Source organism: Dreissena polymorpha, chromosome 1 (genome assembly GCF_020536995.1).
Source record: "Dreissena polymorpha isolate Duluth1 chromosome 1, UMN_Dpol_1.0, whole genome shotgun sequence".
Lineage (NCBI taxonomy): Eukaryota > Metazoa > Mollusca > Bivalvia > Myida > Dreissenidae > Dreissena > Dreissena polymorpha.
This window is the reverse complement of record NC_068355.1, coordinates 120,144,676-120,164,429: the sequence shown is the minus strand read 5'-3', so window position 1 is coordinate 120,164,429 and position 19,754 is coordinate 120,144,676. Positions and strand designations below refer to the sequence as shown.

General features: G+C 35.8%; 2 protein-coding genes across 5 annotated transcripts in view; both read right to left on the bottom strand.

Moving 5' to 3' along the window:
- LOC127847113 (N66 matrix protein-like) overlaps positions 1-5,258 on the bottom strand; it is a 147,310-nt gene extending 142,052 nt beyond the window's left edge. The window contains exons 1-4 of one of the 3 annotated variants that reach the window (XM_052378758.1): positions 5,144-5,258; positions 4,696-4,784; positions 3,075-3,538; positions 1,182-1,365 (exon numbers count right to left, since the gene is read on the bottom strand). In XM_052378758.1, the coding sequence (XP_052234718.1) occupies positions 3,093-3,538; positions 4,696-4,759 (510 nt within the window). In that variant the 5' untranslated portion in view covers positions 4,760-4,784; positions 5,144-5,258 and the 3' untranslated portion in view covers positions 1,182-1,365; positions 3,075-3,092. Of the gene's footprint in view, positions 1-1,181; positions 1,366-3,074; positions 3,539-4,695; positions 4,785-5,143 lie in introns of those variants that run through there. The other 2 variants (XM_052378749.1, XM_052378761.1) reach the window with 2 other exon arrangements.
- Positions 5,259-6,412: 1,154 nt separating this feature from the next.
- LOC127847047 (uncharacterized) lies at positions 6,413-19,307 on the bottom strand. 2 transcript variants are annotated; one of them, XM_052378581.1, is made up of 4 exons: positions 19,153-19,307; positions 13,480-13,675; positions 13,114-13,267; positions 6,413-8,084 (listed from the first exon to the last, which is right to left on the bottom strand). In XM_052378581.1, the coding sequence occupies exons 1-4, from the start codon at positions 19,256-19,258 to the stop codon at positions 7,086-7,088; spliced, it is 1,455 nt and encodes a 484-aa protein (XP_052234541.1). In that variant the 5' UTR covers positions 19,259-19,307; the 3' UTR covers positions 6,413-7,085. The 2 variants fall into 2 exon arrangements, with proteins under 2 accessions (XP_052234541.1, XP_052234551.1); XM_052378591.1 differs by lacking the exon at positions 19,153-19,307 and adding an exon at positions 14,723-14,876.
- Positions 19,308-19,754: the final 447 nt, after the last annotated feature.

Sequence of the window (19,754 nt, the reverse complement as noted above, 5' to 3'; positions counted from 1 at the left end):
GATGTACATCAAGCCTAAGCAACGGTGTTTTAATTAATTAAACATAGATTTCAACCTGTATATTTTCAGCATAATTGTCTAAAGGTTCGAGCAATAACTGAGCTGCGTTGAGTAAACTAATGAGAACAAATGGAGGTGCATCATAAATCTTTTCTCGTATTCGCCCATGATTAAGCTAGGATTACTTTTTTGTATCAAACACAGATAAAGAAAGCACACTCTACGCCAAGTTTAGCTTTTTGTCCCATATTAGCTTTAATTCCGAAATATGTTCGTGGGGCCTGCAATATAGCTTTATGTCGATAGCCGTAAAGCCCTGTCGATAGCCGTCAAGCCCTGTCGATTACCGGCAAGCCCTGTCGATACCCGCCAAGTATTGCCGATAGCCGCCAAGCCCTGTCGATAGCCGGCAAGCTCTATCGATAGCCGTCAAGCCCTGTCGATAGCCGTCAAGTTCTGTCGATAGCCGTCAATCCCTGTCGATAGACGTCAAGCCCTGTCGATAGCCGTCAAGCCCTGTCGATAGCCGTCATGCCCTGTCTTTGTCGGGTAACATCATCCAGAAACGCGCGGATTAAAGGGACTTGTTCGATTGAAAATCACTAATATATATCTCTTGTAATTCTGTACTAGACATGTCATACGAATTAACTTGGAGTATGAAACATGGAAATTATGGTATACCTAAGCAATGATGTCATCATATGGATCATATGTCTGCATAAGGATTCTCATCGACGCAGTTATACCTGTGGCAAGTATCATTCGACTTGAATTTACCAATATAACCTTCCTCGTAGCTGATGATTGGTATAATACCATTATCTTCAATGTTTAATAACTACTTGCATACTCATCTGTGCGTTTAATACCAATATTTGAAAAGTAACATTTTTGTTCAATTATCCAATGAGGTTCTGTTCTGGTTGACTCAAACAATAAATTGTTAGCAATAATCTCTTTGTTTTAAGTAATTGCCTTTTTAGACATCCCCATGTTCACTTATAATACATGTTTGTTTTACTTGAGAAATAAAGTTATTGATGTTAAAATATTGTTCAAATCAAATAATATGTTTTGATAGGTTCATAAACTTTCTCAATCGCAATTTTTATAAAACCTGACATATTTAGATAAACTCGAGTAGATTTCAGTAATGACATTTCATAATGAATGCAATATGAAGTTAAATGAGATTTATTTCACGGATAATAACCCACAATGATACTATATAAAACGGTGAAATAATTCATGATTGAAGAACATGCCATGACGGAGTGTAGAAAATGTGGATGACAATCGTGCCGAACGTTGTGACGATTAAGTTAAACTCACTTGGCCTCTACTTGCCGTAACGGGTGCCTCCTGAAAAAGAACAAACACGAAAATCATGATTGAAATATTAATGTTAGGTCTGCAGACAACTCCATTTATGTGTACATATGAAAACATTATCACATTGACAGTCCACCATTACATTAAGAATGATGGATTAATACTCTATACAAGGCAACACGCACAACACAAACGAGATCATGACTGCCAAAATGTTTCAAATGAAGGCAAATTTCAATTTTCTCAGCGATAAAGAATTGTTACTATTTTATTGCAAATATTTCACGGCTAAAAAGTTCCAAAATAAAATTAGTATTATCTCTAATGTATCAAATATTGTTATTCAAATAAATTATAGTGCCTAGAATATAAAAGCCCCTTAAGGGATCCATGGGATACTGCATGTCTGCTCGTACGGGATAAACGGTTATCGGTTGCAATGTACGGCAAAGGTACTGTGTTTAACCTTTTCGTTAATTTATATGATACATATCTTATATCGGACTTCATGATTCGATGTACAAAGTTAGAAATATGTTGAGACTCGACTTAATTTGTACAGCAGCAGCAGAAGCAGCAGCAAATCGTCGCCCCTATCGTCGTGATTACCAAATTGACTTATTCTGGATAATCCGCTCTGCGGTGCATTGTATGTACGTCTATTGGCGTCATACGTGCCGCCCTGCCGCTCGCATCGCCCAGAGCATGCGCGCTAGTGACATCAGACGTTACAGATAGACTTGTTATTTTTGTAGCATGTTACAGATAGACTTGTTATTTTTGTAGCATCTTTAAATATGCCATAGGAGGTGAGGGATAGTTAATATGCATGTTTGGAACGTTTAATGCGGATTATTCAAGAATACTTAATCGCATGATGGTAACTGTGTTTTATTATATACCTGTTTAATGCTTTTGACAAAATACAGGATGTATCAATCGTTGAAATAAAAAATCCCGTATTACGCTACTCGCTGTTTCCAATTCTGTATTACCATACTAGCCGGACTACTTCGACCCATTTAATGACGTCACATTACGCGCACCGAAAATATAAATATTTCATATTACGAAATATAATACGTAGTACATCGTGTGACCTCATTTTTTTGACGAAACACGATGGTTTTATCTAAACTCTGGAATTTAAGGACATGTCGAACTTTGTGTTTTTTAACAGTAAACTATTTGTTAAAAACATAGAACGAATTCAAAACGTTTTATGGAGTGTTTGTTTATCATGCATAAATGTATATTTCGATAGGAATACAATACAATAGTGTGGTTTAAACTAAGTTTCGATAAAGACATGGAAGATAGAAGTGGAAGTGCATATCGTTTCAACGTTTTTCGTTATAAACATCGGATTAAAATTTAAAGTTGTTAACTTAATTGTTATAAACATTGGATTAACGATGGCATTAAGGGTAAGCGTGTCGGAAACCTGTGTTTTCCCGGTTCGAATGTTTACACGTTAATTTACATAAACTGTATTCATACGCGTCTGAAATAAACTATGGCGTACCGTTTTAGCCATTGTTTTGTCAGCTTTGTTTAAGTAGAAAATACAATTGTTAACTGTTTTCGTTAGTTGTTGTATATAATATAAGGAATATCCGCCTCTCGTGTGATACGTCATCACACAAGCCACTCGAGTGATACAAACTCTTGGAACAATTGACTAGCGTAATATTCCGTATATATTCCATATCTAAGCTATATTATTTATAATTGTATACCTATCAAGACAGTATCGACTAACCAGAGATCATGCCAAGGCCTCCGTTGTTCATTCCATTGAACCTGTTGATGTTCATCATATTGAATCTGCCGTTCATGCCGTTCAAACCGTTGTTCATGCCATACCACCCGTTGCTCATGCCGTTACCCCCGTTGTTCATGCCGTTCCACCCGTTGCTCATGCCGTTACCCCCGTTGTTCATGCCATTCCACCCGTTGCTCATGCCGTTACCCCCGTTGTTCATGCCATTCCACCCGTTGTTCATGCCGTTACCCCCGTTGTTCATGCCATTCAACCCGTTGCTCATGCCGTTACCCCCGTTGTTCATGCCATTCCACCCGTTGCTCATGCCGTTACCCCCGTTGTTCATGCCATTCCATCCGTTGCTCATGCCGTTACCCCCGTTGTTCATGCCGTTAAAACCGTTGGTCATACCATTCCCTCCGTTATTCATGTTCATTCCTGTTGATGCACAATATATTTATTTTAAGAACAGTAACATGTAATAAATTCATTAACGTTTTGCTGTTGTATAAACATACATAATTGTAAATCAAAAGAAAATTGATCTATAATATAATCTTACTCGTCGTTTACAAATAAAACTTCCTCAACTGTTTAGGCCATAAAGCTTGTACGTTTCATGGGGCAATTTAGTTTTGGAAACAAGCCTTTCAATAGCCCAACATACGAAGGGTGAACACGTTAAGGTTTTTTTTTATTGCTCGTTATGAGCATAGGGTTTTTTAAACTGAACGAAGACCATAACTTCCAGTTACCATGCTTAACGCATTTATGCGCACAATATCAATCTTAAATAGCATCGATTCTGGATCGAGAAGGATATTATCTGTGAGAAATTCAATCCATAAGTTCATCTAAACATATTAAGCTTATCAAGGGTAGTTCTCCTGACATTGGTTCCCCGTTGCACAATTCGTTTCATATTTAGTTTAGCTATAATCCGCACGGCACATGCGATCATTTCATATGTTAACTTTAAACAATATTCTGTCTTTTTTCGCAAAAAGATAACGGTTTAAAATACATGTGTTATTCTTTTTTTTGTACAATATTCATCACAAAATATGCTACAACCAACGTCTGTTTTATAACTGCTTTGCAAGAATGTTTAGCACCCTTTTAACTTATGATTTAAGGTCGTAACATAATAACCGAAATACCAAATAAATGAATGCATTTCCAAATTGTATAGCTGTGTAATAAAAAACATGAATATGTTAATGTATAACGTGTAAGTTGTTCATAAGATAAGTAATAACTACGATTGTGTTATTTACCTCCACGATGTTATTAATGTTGATTTTTTTTAATAAAAACAAAACCATCAAGAAAGTGATAACGAGGGTTGTTTTGTAAGCAACTATAGTTTTATCAATACTAGGTAACCATATTACTGACGTCAAGTCGAAATGAGTATCATGTCCACGAGCATTTCACCGATGTTAACTTATTATTTCCTTGTACATTTATGACACCGATGTTTTGGTTACCTTATAGATTTCATTTACGACAAATATTTTGATAATTGACCTTAATGATCGTTTAAAAAGGTATACGTAGAATATTTTATGCAAAATAATGCAAATTACACTTGCCGTTATTGAGTCCGGATACTGCGACCAGGACGCTGGCAACACACACTGCTACTTTCATCATCATGGTTGTTGTTAAAGATGTTGGTTCCCTAAACAGAAATTGAGCACTTTAACCTCCGCGTTAAATTATTTGCTTTCAATATCTGGTGTCGTTATATTGACGCTTCAATACATCAAAATATTTTGGCGTATTTCATCGCAACCTTTTCAACACTGATACAGACAAATACTCATCGCATTTCGTATAAGATTAGCTAAACAAACATTATGATGATATACTATTCTAATGACTTGTTCTTACTATTTATTGTTATCTAGGCAAACCCCAGTTGCGAATTCCAAAAGGAACTAATGGTATTCACGTTTTAATCAATTGGGAGTAGCAATATTACAAATGTACTATGTATTAATATGTAAACATCAACAATGGCAAATGTTTCCCACTTACCTTAGATGGATATGCCGATCAACGGAACGGTCAATAAGCTGACGTAAAGATGACTGAGGAAGCCAACGTTATGTGGCGCTTTTATAGTTTTATGCCGCGATTCATACCGTGTTAAAGCGCCTGTACATGCGTTATGAGGCTCGCAGTACATACAGCGGCGCAATTAATATTTAATTCCGACACGCTTATAATGTTTCACTCGTTTCAAGTGAACATTTATTTTAGTGAGGAAGTTGAAAAAATAAAAAGCCCTTTGATGGTCAGTTGTGAAACATTGTTAACTTGTGTTGTCATACATGATGTTCTTCACTCACCGTGTACAATTGCGGATATAATTATAATTTATTTTGTAAAAATACACCGCGTTGTATCTAATGCAACGTGTTAATGTTTTTGTTTGACACTTTTGTGCTGGTAGTAGTAGTAGGCGTATTATCATTATTATTAGTAGAACAAGTAGTACTAGCAGTGGTGGTGTTGGTTGTGTTGATGGTGGTGGAGGCAGCGGCGGCGATGTTGGTGGTGGTATGTATGTGTTATGGTCGTCATATTCGTAGTCATCATCAATATGATCATCAGCCTAATTATTTGCGTCTCTTTCATCATTATTTCTTTATCATTATTATCATCATCATCATCATCCTTACAAGCGCACCTCTTACATACTCGTACATCTACCTGCTATTCGTCCGAGCGGGTTGGCTAGCTCAGTTGGTAGACTTGACGCCGAAAGATCTCGAGTATGATCTCACGCCCGGTCACATAACTTGTAAAGAGAATTGGTCATACAATCATGTCTATGGCAAGTGTCCCTTACCCCTTAATGAACGAGGCTACAAGTCAGTTGAAGGCATAAGTATTTGCACTTGTACGTGTAAACAAGCTTATCATGAAAAAAGTGTGAGTCGGTTCACTGACCGTGATATAACTTGACCCATTTATGCCTAGCGTCTAGAAAAAAGGCATTTGCAAGCAGCTTAGACCCAGATGAGACGCCGCATGATGCGGCGTCTCATCAGGGTCTGCTCTGTTTGCTTAATGGAATTTCTGTAAGAAATATTCTAAATATAGAAATAAATATACTAGACATCCCTAATTTTGGAAATAAATTGATCCAATTTAGAAGGATGGGAGAGTGCACTAGACGTAAATGGGTTATATGCCGTATACCGGTAACACATCAAACTAACTTATAAACTTTTGTAGTCGGTTATATTGAAACACGGCAAATTTGTAATTGATTCATTCGATTTATTATAAACCATAATAAATAAAGTCTGCACATGATACGTAATAGTAACATAATGGTCGATGTACGTGTCGCTGTGTATCGATAAATAAATTATGATAAGCAGTTCCAATGAGCTTAAAAATAACCATGAGCTCTTGATTATGAATTGTTGGAACAGTTACCGGACACACGCCTGTTGTTTTTTTCCTTGAAAAAGAATTAAATTCATTTCGAAATATTATTTTTTTAAATTACAATAAAAATAACATTGTAAAACGCTGTAATAAAATCTGATATTTTGGCGTTGATAATGAGTAGTTATACAGCGTTTATGTTGTTCTATGTATAAATGGAAATGTACGACTATTATGTAAGATAGAAGATGAAGCTATATTCTCTTACATGTGGCATTTTTAATCCTTACGTGTACTACCTACGTGCACAGTGGTTTCGAACATGAATTCCTTATCATAGTAATGTATACAATAAAATAGAACGTTACGCTAGTATTTTGCTACAAACCTTTGTACCAGCCTCGATTATTCAGCTATGGCGAATCACGCTCATTGATCCGAAAATTGTGTATAGTAGAACAAAGTAAAAGAAAACTAACATTTGGCAGAAAATTCATGGTTTTTACACAAGGGTCAAATCCTACTTTTAATGACTTAGTGTACGATGATAAAAATGATTGGCATTAAATGAGCAGATTCACGTCGGCGGTTTAGTTGGGTAGCCAAAGAGGTTGAAGTCCAATCGATAAATGTTCAATATGGCTTCCAGAGTCCTTTCGCTTACTTCTTTGAATGCGTTTACGAGATATCGACGTCGTTGCCGCTGACTTTCTGTCGTCGATAGCGGTAGCGTTCTTACGGCGTCTAATACGTCGTTGGTCACATCCGTTGCGTTGAAAACGAAATCCACTTCGTTAAACCTCTTAGGGACTTCAGATTTATCACTAATAAAGCCTTGAATTTGAAATGTCTTCCAGAGGCGTTTCGCCGTTTCTGAATCGTTAATGCAAATCTTGATATGATTCAGTTTCAAACGACTGTCGACTACGGCTACAATGCCAGGTACCGTGTTTTCTACCAATTTCTCGTTTAAAGAAGATCTCAGCCATTCATAGTTGGAAATATTTAGACCAACTGAGTTGAGAGTATATTCTACATCCGCTGCGAATGATTCCTGTTTAACGACCTTGAATGTGTTCATTCTGCACGGGCGGCACAAATGCGATATCGGCGCCCAATGAGTCTCGAGTGGTACGTTTAGCTTCACCAAGTTTACAATAAATGTCAGAAAGTCTCCAAACGTTGCATTGTTAGCGCAAACAGGCTGGATTCGAACAGTGACATTCCTGCGTACAATAAGCCCTTGCGCAATGAGTTGGTCCTTGTAGCGCAGAAGGCGCCCGGCGATGGGCCCCGGCATGTGTCGTAGAAACTCCCTCGCCGCCGTCTTGTTTATCCAGGGGAGGGTCTTCGTCCCATTCATTGACGAAAACTGTTCCCAGAAAAGGGGCAGGTAGACCTTGTCAATGTACGCGGAGAAGAGACGAGCGTAAGGATTCCGTGCCACTACCACAGCTGGTATATTTTCTTGAAGGATTGTTACCGGGTTTACCCGGAGGGAGCGCGTTGTGTCATGGATTTCCATTCTCGACATGCGTGAAAGTGAGTTTGTGATGTTTTCGCCTCTTGTCAACAACTGGAAAATAACCATACCACGTTTCAACCTTTTACACTATTTATAACTGATATTCTCAGCGTCTATTTTACAAACAAAAATCAATCCGCTTGACGAATAAATATATATATTAGAAATGTGTAACTATATTGTTATACGCATCAATCTAGTGCATAGCACTAATATATTTTTTAAAAAGCTACATGTAAGCAACTTTATGTTAATTCATTTAATTAAAAAAGTATAAGCATAGAGTATCGCAAGAGCTTTTGGAATGCTCGATGCTCATACTTCCAGAAAGCGGGCATGATTTTTATTGTTCTTATTTCATAATTTAATATCAGTTAGCATCATACAACATTACTTTGTATTTGATTTTTTTACAGTTGTTTTATTAGCACTTTGAAAAAAAATACATCACACTTAAAACACAAAATACGTTGATTTCAATTTCACTCAGAAACAAAGCTGCAAGATCAAAATTGACAGTTAATGTTGACAGTATGTGCAAAATTATCATGCAATCTTTTCTTCTAAAATACGTTTCATATATAAAACAATGTCCGACCGTCACCCGTCACCGTGAGAACTTCTATACATCCTCGTTGAGGCATTTTGGTAAATCGTTTAATCGTATTGCGCATGCTGATCTCACATGAATAACCTGTCATTCTATGTGGTCTAGTTTATACATCATGTGGTTGTTTCCTAGATCGTGTGTGAGAACCAACTAAAAAATCGTCAAAATGAGCATCTGGTCGTTTTAATTTAAAGGGCCTTTTCACAGATTTTGGCATGTATTGAAGTTTGTCATTAAATGCTTAATGTGGTTAATTGTAAACATTGGATATAAAAAAAAGCTTCAGTAACAAAAATCAAGAGGGCCTGAAAGGCCCAAAGTCGCTCACCTGAGATAAAAAGAAATGACCTGTTCTTTGCGCAGGTTAATGTAAGATAGCTTTGTTCCCAACAGCTTAAGTACACATAGAAACTGATCCCGATTGAAACTGTTCCAAAAATTACTAAGTTCAATGATCAGTTGAGAATCATTAAACTTATAAAACATAGAATCATCTTCATCTCTGTTCTTTAATAAAACTATCTAACATGTTGGTAAATTTCCAAAATGTCCATTTCTTGAAACTATCTTCAATGTCCAAAATATTAATTAATTTCCAGTGACACAGATTCTTTAAGCAGTAAAAATTCAGGCTATAAGGGCATTGGCCAATAGTCATTATCCAATAATATACCGGTACTTCAATACATCTTTTCTGGGCTTATCTCAATTTAAATAGGCTGTTGCATAATCTTAAATGAGTGTTGAGAGTTTGATTGACAGATAAGAATCTAAGACAAGGCATTTCAGCCCCTCCCTCTGTGACTCCTCAGCTAAGACAAAGGAAACATGACAATTAACTAAAATTCATGCATAAAAATAAGAGTCAAAATAATACAAAACAACAAATAGCATATCCATGTTCCTCTTACAAAATTCTTCATTTTGAGTATTAACATGACATATATTGGTTATCAGAGGACAGACTTGTATCATTATTTAGTTACTGGCAGTTGAAACATTAAACATCATCTAAACACTACTCAGAAAGAAATGAATTACAGTATGTACACAAACAAAGTATATACACATGTAAATGCAAAATAATGAAATCCTATAGTGAAAAAGATGCATGAAAATGATCAGCATTATGTCTCCTTTATGGATGGTCATTATCTACTGCACTAAGTATGTACAGGTAAGCCAGTGCATTTTACTGGAGTCAATGTTGCCAAGGAAACAGTTTCATAGCACAGTAGTCTGCTGAGGTTATTGATTTTCCCAATCCAATTGATCTTCGAAGATGTTCAATCAATGCACCAAAACACAGTAGGTTATTTCGGCTTATCAGTAAAAATCAAAGATAAGGCTCTACAGTGCATTAGTACGTGTACAGTTATTTTATGACATAGAAACAATAGGTTTTTTAAATTGCATACAAACTACTGTCTTTATGTACACAACATTTTATGAAGGAAGTGCCAGGTTTATACAAGGGAGTTAACTATTAGTAAGTATGTACAGGTTATCTTTCTTAAACATTATGGATTATCCGAACTAGACTGTTCACATGTTTTCACTATATACATATAGAAAAAACTGCCCCACCCTCTGTCGGCCATGTTTTTCCACCCATCATGACCATTTTCGAACTCCTTCGAGATATCTATAAAATCGATGTTTAGAAAAAAAAATATGATGATTAGGCAAAAAATGTGACTTTTAGAGTGTTCACAAGCTTTTTTTACTATATAAATATAAGGAAAATGACCCCTTCCCCCTGTCGGCCATGTTTTTTTTACCGATCCAAACCATTTTTGAACTCAACCGTCATATCCAGAAAACACATGTTCTGACCAATTTCATGAAGATTGGACCAAAAATGTGACTTCTAGAGTGTTCACATGTTTTCACTATATACATATAAAGAAAAATTCCCCGCCCCCTGGCGGCCATGTTTTTTCACCGATCTGGACCATTTTCGAACTCGTCCGAGATATCAATGAAACCAATGTTTTGACTAAGTTTCATGATGATTGGGCAAAAATTGTTAATTCTAGAGTGTTCACAATGTTTCTCTTTAGCCATATAAGGAATACTGCCCCACCCCCTGGCGGCCATGTTTTTCAGGGGACCTTTACCAATTTTGAACTCAACCTACATATCATTTAGACAAACATTTTGACAAAGTTACATGAAGATTAAGCATCAAATGTGACTTCTACAGTGTCCACATGGTTTTCCTTTTTTTGACCTTATGACATAGTTTTTAACCCAGCATGACCCAGTTTCAAACTCAGTCGAGCTATCAATGGGACAAATGTTCTGACCAAGTTTCATGAAGATCGGTCAATAAATGGGGCCTCTGGAGTGGTCACAACTCAAAATGTTGACGCCGCACGACGGACGACGGACAAAAGGCGATCACAAAAGTTCACCACGAGCACGTTGCGCTCAGGTGAGCTAAAAAAAACAAGAATAAAATTAAAAGTAACACCCAACGGGGTTCAAACCACTGACCCCTGGAGAAAAAGTCTATCGCTTAGACCACTCGGCCATCCGAGCTCATACCATGAGTGGTGTATTTCATTCTTTATATAAGCAATCCTCGTAGTATCACAAAATATAACGACAACAACAGAACTCTTTAAAATATTCAATCGTTTCGCGTTGCAACGCTTTTTAATTTTCAGGTTTTTAAATCGTCAAAAGATGCACATAATGGATATTTAAGAGCATGGTAAATGTTCAGTATAACTGTTTCCTCACAAATATCACGAAAATTTGCGAATCAGAAACAATTTTTTTAATTTTGTCAATTTACCAAACGTGAAAAGGCCCCTTTAAGATTTTTACAGTATTTCTATTGATTCTAGTTTAAAGTTTTTGATTGAAATATTCCTCGATGGTGTAAGAGTGCACACAAAAAGTAAAAAAAAACTGTTATCGAATTTTTATAAATATTTTTCAATGATTATCACTGTCAGTTTATTAAATTTCTTTCAAAATCAGTATGGGTCACAGTCCGGTGAACACACGTTACTTTCGGGCTAGTTGCAGCACGCAATTGCCAACAACGAACTCACACTAACAACAACAAATCAATGTATTCTAAATATTTGCACTGTGTAAACGTATTTTAACAATTCTCTGTCGAATTCCTATCTAACTCAGGTTCCCGAAAAAAATATTGGCTTTTTCAATATTGATAAGATTTCGGATCACTTCGACGACTTTTGTTACCGGTAAATATCAATGAATTTCAACGGAATGCTGAAGTATGTATTTGTATCACTGACATTGTTCATGCATGTAGAACATTCGGAATCAATAATATATATAATGCAGGAATAAGTTAGAAAACTTCCCCCAAATGTATAACTAAGACCATGGCGACTTAAAGCAAATTCAGCATGATAAGATTAAACGATCCTCCTTAAATGAAAAAGTTGTTCAATATTCATTAACCACAGGATTCGGTCTGAAAATGCCTATAAATACAAGACGATGGTGCGTGGAAGACATCACGGTGGTATACGACGGTTTAACAAGATTATTATTTGTTTTTCCAATGTTATTATCCATTTTTTAAATTGATATTATTTATTGTCTCGGAGGAAGCTTAACCAATACCGAACTATTAGTATAAATAGTGTTGCCGTCATGCACGGCTTTGAATGAACGGGTGGCATTTCTTCATAATCTTGGAAGTTTTGTTCCAACTTTCTCACTTAAACGCGGAAAGCTCCCTTATACGCATGCCCACCCCCCCCCCCCCGCCCCCTGATTTGGACGGCTGGGTTATGACAGCAGTTGTTTCAACCTCATGAAAGTTGTAAAAAATGCATAGCAATCGTTGATATTATTAAAAACTTCTCATTTTATTGGATATGCTTTTCATGAGAATTGAATCCTATTTAATATATTCCTGGTCGATACTTCAAATCATTTGAAACACTGTCTGTATTTAAATTGAATGGATGTCAATTATAAGATAAGATAAAATATGAATGTAACACAATAACAAACAAAAACGTTAAATCCGTGCTGGAGAGTAAGTTGGTTCCTTTTTCCTACTTTCGTATTCCTTATTCGAATAAGGAATAAGGAACTGTTCCTTATTCTTTATTGAAGCTTAACATATTTGATATGGGGTTTTAAAGAAAAATAATGCATACAATTCTTAAGTAAATCAAAACAAAATAACTCGAATACATTTACTTTATGTATCACGTTCCATGTTCATGTACCTCGCGCTTGCATAGGATTTCTCGCACTACCGATAACCGATTTTTTTTGTAAATTTCATAAAGAAATGTCTGCGAGACTATGCATGCATCGAAACAAAGATTTTGCATGGCTTTATTTTTCTTCACGATTTAATCCGTATAACATAACTAGAAAGCGTGCATATGCATTCATTTTCAATAATGTAATAATACATTAATTATGTAGATTTGCCCCTTTCATTTATTAAAACTCTTGCATTACCATAAATACGTTCATCCAGAACGTGCTCCCAGATTTTGGAACTTTGCAGTACGCGAAGTTGTGGGCGCGGGAGTAGTACAGCTCAGTCAGGTTTGCCTTTTTCACTTCCGTTATGCGCAGTTCGGCTGAGGACGCGCATGCGCTCTTTAACTTCCTGAAAGCATAATTTTTCGGTGGAAATAGTCTTGAATAGACTTTATACATCATGTTTGAACATGTATCACTTTAGTGAACTTATAAAGCGTTAAAGTGCAATCATTATTTATCTAATGTTGAATAGTCATACATGTACAGTCAGCATCAATGCAATCAAGCCTTCCACTGAAAACCATAAACGGTATCACATTTTCAAAATGAAACTTATACCGAATTCTTTCGTCGTGTATGTGTTGCATCATCCCTAGCGATGGGCTGGACGTCGAAGACTCGTAAAGCTCCGCTCCATCATTCGGGAAGAAATCGGACATGGGACGTCTAAGGCGCGCATGCGCAATCATGTTGTCATTTCCGGATTTTCGTTTGGGTACTCGAAACTGGGCGGCTTTTAAGAAAGCGACCCGACCTGAAAGGAATATAAGGAATGAAGCCCGTTAAAACATCATACAATATAAAAGTTAAAGAAGGAAGCAGTTAAAATATCGCCAGCCTCGTTCTTGTTCTCGACTTAGTGAACTTATTTAGTCCCAGATATCCGGGATGTGAAGACTATCCTTTTCATTTCTTTAAGTTGCGTTTTATTTGCTTGTTTATTGTTTCTTTTGAATAGTTGTTGTTGTTTTAGGTTGTGTTTATTCCATTCCTTCAAAACCCTTCAGAGACCAGAAAAACTGCATACCGTTTAAAGCCCTCCGTGTCGTTTCATAATCTTATTCCCTGTGATCGATGTCGCGAACTAATTGCGAAAATACATATCATAATGCACGAGAAAGCAATTATCCCATCACGTTTTAAACGCGCTGAAACGATTGATGCTTCAACAATGTTAGAAATGGCAAGATAGAACTTTAGAACTTAAGTTCTTTGTTTGTTAGTTTTTACTTTTCGTGAAATAGTAAGTCAGTAAGTCGCACTACCTTAACATAGACATCGTTATGAATGTAGTCAGTAAGTCGCACTACCTTAACATAGATATCGTTATAAATGTAGTCAGTAAGTCGCACTACCTTAACATAGATATCGTTATGAATGTAGCTCAAAACACTACCCAGAAAACACCTGCATAAATATGATCTCGATGCAAACTTTCGAGTTTAGATATATTTCGATGTTCCTAGCTTTTGGAATATGTCGGATTAAATATTGCAAAAAATATATATCAACGGCATTTACTGTAGAAATAGGGTAGTAAGAGTTATAGTTCTAGAGTATTGCACACTAGCCCAATCATATAAGTCGCGTTCTGAGAAAACTGGGCATACTGCTTGTGCGTAAAGTGTCGTCCCACAATTATACAGTAATCTGTGCTAAAATTAATTGAATTAATATTAGCACAGATTACTGTATAATTGTCATTCATTGACACAGCAGTATAATGTAAATGCAACTATTTACAAAAACGTAGATTATACAATTCTAATACATAATTCTGACAGAAAAAGTATACTTTTACCCATGTTTACAATGAATCAATTCTATCACTCAGCAAACGTCACATTCGTTGAGTTCAACTTGGCGTCTTGTGATGGATAAAGCCTTGTTCAAAACGAAAGTTGAATGAATTGTCAAAAGGAAAATCGAACAAATCATAACAACAATCGATTCGAACATGTAAAATTTCCTCTTTTAGCAAAACTCCAATCCACAATCGTACACAATAGATTCTGCACAATCAACGCAGGATTTCCGTTACAGTATCTTCCCATGCCCTACCAAGATCTTAATATAGATAAAGGTTTTAATTAACTCAAATGATGTTGCGCTCGTAGATTTCGTAGTCTACGTTCGGTTCTCCGAAATATCGGTGCATACGCCGCCATATTTACGCTAAATTACTGAGTTACGTGAGCCTTTGAGCACACGTAACTTTACGTGCAAAAATACGGCAAACGTAACTTTACGAAGTTTATAAAAACGCTTCTTACTGAACGTTTTGCACTTACGCATGATTTTTGAACGTACGTAGTTTTAAGAAACGGTCCCCTGGAGTAAAAATTCTACCACTTGGACCACTCGGCCATCCTTCCGGATACAATGCTAGATGTAGTAGTTTCACAGAATATAACGACAACAACAGAACTCTTCAAATTATTAATTCGTTTCGCGTTGCAACGCTTTATAATTTTCGGGTTTTTAAATCGTCAAAAGATGCATATACTGGTTATTTTAGAGCATGGTAAATGTTCAGTATTACTGTTTCCTCACAAATATCATAACTACAACGAAAATTTGCGAATCTGAAACAACTTTTTTCAATTTTGTCAATTTACCCAAACGTGAAAAGGCCCCTTTAAAGCTAAAACAGTAAAATTCGTATACACACATTCTACACTCGCGCCTTTGTATTGCAATGTATGATCGCAACGACTTTTTTTACATTTAAAAATGAATATTTTCGTTTTCTTCACATTTATCTTATGACTCCACTCGCGGGACTTATAATACATATTGCTAAATAAATGGCAAATAAAAGCATATTCATAGATAATAGTCGAAAGTCTTAGTCAGTCATAATTAGTACTGAGGAAAGTCATGCTCGTTGCTTAACGTCAAGTTAGACGTCAAAAGAAAAAACGACATATTGTTAGAATTTTTATCTCGAGCTGTAAAATATTGTTTAAAAAATCATTTTGCAATTTGAATATTTTTCAACATTCACCGGACTCTACGTGTTTAACTCGGAGAGCTTCGTGCATGATTGTATCACAATCTTTGTCAATAAGATTGGAACAATATGCGTACCAACATAGCCTGTATTTTACCTAAACAAATAAACGGCCATGGTCTAGTGATTGATAGGCCCCCGTTTCTAACCACAGGAAAGGCTTTGTAATAGTAATGATAATTAATCAAAAGTGTTCCAAATAGTTTTCCATTTGATGAAATGTGTCAACAATGCGAAAATATGTAAATCAGTTTAATAACAAACAAAGTAGCACACATTCGAACTTCAATATTGTGATTAAAAAAATAGTAGTCACAAGAGATACTTTTAAATTTGCAGACTGATCAGCACTAACTGTGCACCCACGCGTGTTCAAACATTTTGGACACAAAGAGTCGAATAGGTATTGTCCATGCGGTGCTCAAGGCACATTTTTCACGCGGTGTCCAATGCGAAATCTATGCGGTGTTCAATGCACATTTTCACGAGGTGTCCAATGCGCAATCTATGTGGTGTCCAATGCACAATTTTTATACAGTGTCCAATGCGCAATCTATGCGGTGTCCAATGCGCAATCTATGCGGTGTTCAATGCGCATGTTCATGCGCTGTTCAATGCGCATCGGTCATGCGTTTACATTAAAAAAGTGTTTACAATCAACACAAAATGTGGACAAGTGTATATCTACCATAACATACTATATCGAGACATTGTTTAAGTACAGCGAGTACATCTAGTATTTACTGCTATAATGTACTTGTTCACTCTGTCAGTATTTTCATTTATTACGGTCATGTCACCAGATAGACTTAGTTAAAGCTAAGATACTTCAAAATGTCAATGGTCGATTAATCCTCTTTAAAGAACTCGTGTTGCTTTAACCCTTTGCATGCTGGGAAATTTGTCGTCTGCTAAAATGTCGTCTGTTGAATTTCTAAAATTAGCATTTTCTTCGAATTTTTTTCAAAGAATACTATCAGAGTAGCAAACAGTTTGGATCCAGATGAGACGCCACGTTCTGTGGCGTCTCATCTGGATCCAAACTGTTTGCAAAGGCCTTTAAAATTCAGCTCCAGCGCTTTAAGGGTTAAGATCTTTCATGGGAACCTTTCTTCCATTCGAGCTGCAGGAAACTAGCATTTGAACATTTACGGCTTCTTGAGAGTTCGCAGAATTGACTAGCGATATTCAACGCTCTTGAGCGAACTTGTTCAGACAGAAATATCTGACAAAACATATCTTAAAAGAACCTTTAAAAGTGCACAAGTAACAAGAATGCGTTTCGACATATTCATATTGGAAGGTCTCACAATATTCCATTCTTATCTGACAATGTGTTTCACGTAAAGGAAACCTGTTTTCTCCAGGAAACGGATGGTCACCTGGCAAGATGCTTAAAGGTCATTTAAGATGATATTCATGCCAATATTTTGTAATTTTGTATTTAGTTTTTAGGAATTCCCTCCCCTCATCTTTACTTAAGCTAAATTCGAATAGTATTGATAATTAACACGTCACCTACAGAATTCGTATATAAGTCATACCACATGTATTTGTAAGGACATAAACAGCCTTTAAAGGGATCTTTTCACGCTTTGGTAAATTGACAAAATTGAAAAAAGTTGTTTCAGATTGGCACATTTTCGTTTTAGTTATGATATTTGTGAGGAAACAGTAATACTGAACATTTACCATGGTCTAATATAGCCATTATATGCATCTTTTGACGATTTTAAAACCTAAAAATTATAAAGCGTTGCAACGCGAAACGATTGAATAATTTGGAGAGTTCTGTTTTTGTCGTTAAATTTTGTGAAACTACGAAGATTGCTTATATAAGGTATAAAATACGTCCAGCATGCGTTCTCGGCGAAATAGCTCAGTAGGCTAAAGCGTTTTTACTTCAGGACTCTGGCAGGACTCCAGGGGTCACTGGTTCGAAACCTGCTCCGGGCAATGTTCTTTTCCTTTTTTTAATTTTATTCTTGATTTTTTACTGGAGCTTTTACGATCCAATGTTTACATTTATCAATATAAAGCATTTAATGAATAAGTTAAAAAATGCCAAAATCTGTGAAAAGGTTCCTTTAAAGGTAATACAAAATGAAAATAAAATAAATTATCAAAATAATAGCATTTGTATGAAAAACCATGAAACACAAAATATTGAAACAAAGCCTTTTCTACATTTTAAACTGGCATGTCTATAGTGAGCTTTTTTGACCGGATTAATAACACTACTTATGTTTTAACAAGCAATCCTATTCTATTAAAGTAAATGATAAATTCTTTGATTCGATGTTATTTTAATTTATATTGATTTATCCCGACACTCCTCAATATTAAATGAGTTTTAGTAATCCCGTAAAAACAAAAAGGGATGGTGAATATAAGTTTATTCAAGTTAAATGCCTCAAAGACAAGCACGTAGAGATCTATTGATTGTATTGTTTAGTTACAAAATATTGATTGAGAATTATTAAACTGAAAAAAGGGGCGTAAAAGGCTGTTTGTTATAATAGATACTTATTATAAGATGCTGGAAAATCGTAAATTGACGAAACGAAACGAAAAATGTCGAAATATTTGTGAATTGTGAATATGCATTTAAAACGAATAAATAGGATTTTTTTGTTAATTGATTGAGTTAACCCTATTTTGTGTTGCTTTTTTAAGAGTAAGTACAGGATTTGATAACATGAAATGAAGACAAAAATACAGCGCAGAACTACCGTAGTAAATTCACTCCTCTTGATCATTACTACGTAAGCCCCTTTCTGGTGCACGTATACTTGTTAACTTTATATTTTTCAAGATGATCTCATTATACAATAATTAACATGCTTTTCCGGATTTAAAAAATGCCTTTGACTGTCAAATGTTGAAATGTTTAAAGTACAATTGGCTTTGAAGAAGAAAAAGCTAGCTTTGCAGATTGTTAAACTAGACAAAGACAAACCAACCCTCAATCCTCCTCCACCCGTCATTCGTGCTTTCGAAGAGATTATTATATTGTGTTTACATTTGTACACAATCTGCCATTGTTTTACGAACACCTAGCAAATTACGTCATCTTTACACACATATAAAACATACTAATACTCGAATAATATATGGTCAAGAAACACAAGTTATAATGTATAATACAAACTTTCAAAGTTTCTCCCAACCTGATTCAATAATTGATAATTTGAGATTTGTGTAGTGCTTTAAATTACCGTTCGAGAATCTTCCGACGTCAATGCGCACATATCCCTGAAGCACAAGAAATCCGAGAGAAAACAAGGCACACATGAGAAGAAATGTCTTCGCTCGCCATGCCATACTCACAGACGCTTTTCACACGCGATACAAATTATATGTGTGTAGGGAGGCTGAGTGGTCGTTATAGAATCAACGGTGTGCGACGTGGTACGCATAAATTCTGACATGCTGCACGGTACACAATGCTTATGGTTTCGAAAAACTGTACGTGCGTGTATCTTATGCACGTGTGAATACCGACATGCTGGTCGCTATGTAGACTCAGATCTTAAAAAGAAGTATATTTTAACAGATATACGGCGTTGTATTTGGATTGTGTAGGTGGAAGTTAGTTGGTTATATTTTTACGCGCGTTCTTTGAAAAGACCCGTTTTAATGGTTTTTCGGGCATTCCTTTGATAATTAGAAGTATCGGCAATCATAGCGATCATTTTAAATATATTGGTCAAGTTTGTGGAATTATTCTTATTAAATCAATCAGAAATAGCATTTATAATGTCGTTCTAAACACTGATAATCTATGACTAATATGTTATGCATGCACTATAATAATATA

What these genes read in the sequence shown, in the direction of transcription:
- LOC127847047 (XM_052378581.1), bottom strand. Translation starts at nt 19,258, where the DNA reads ATGGCATGGCGAGCGAAGACATTTCTTCTCATGTGTGCCTTGTTTTCT. An exon ending in CGTCGGAAGATTCTCGAACG is followed by an intron (nt 13,676 to 19,152) that starts GTAATTTAAAGC and finishes TATTCCTTTCAG; the next exon opens with GTCGGGTCGCTTTCTTAAAA. An exon ending in TCTGGATGAACGTATTTATG is followed by an intron (nt 8,085 to 13,113) that starts GTAATGCAAGAG and finishes GTTATTTTCCAG; the next exon opens with TTGTTGACAAGAGGCGAAAA.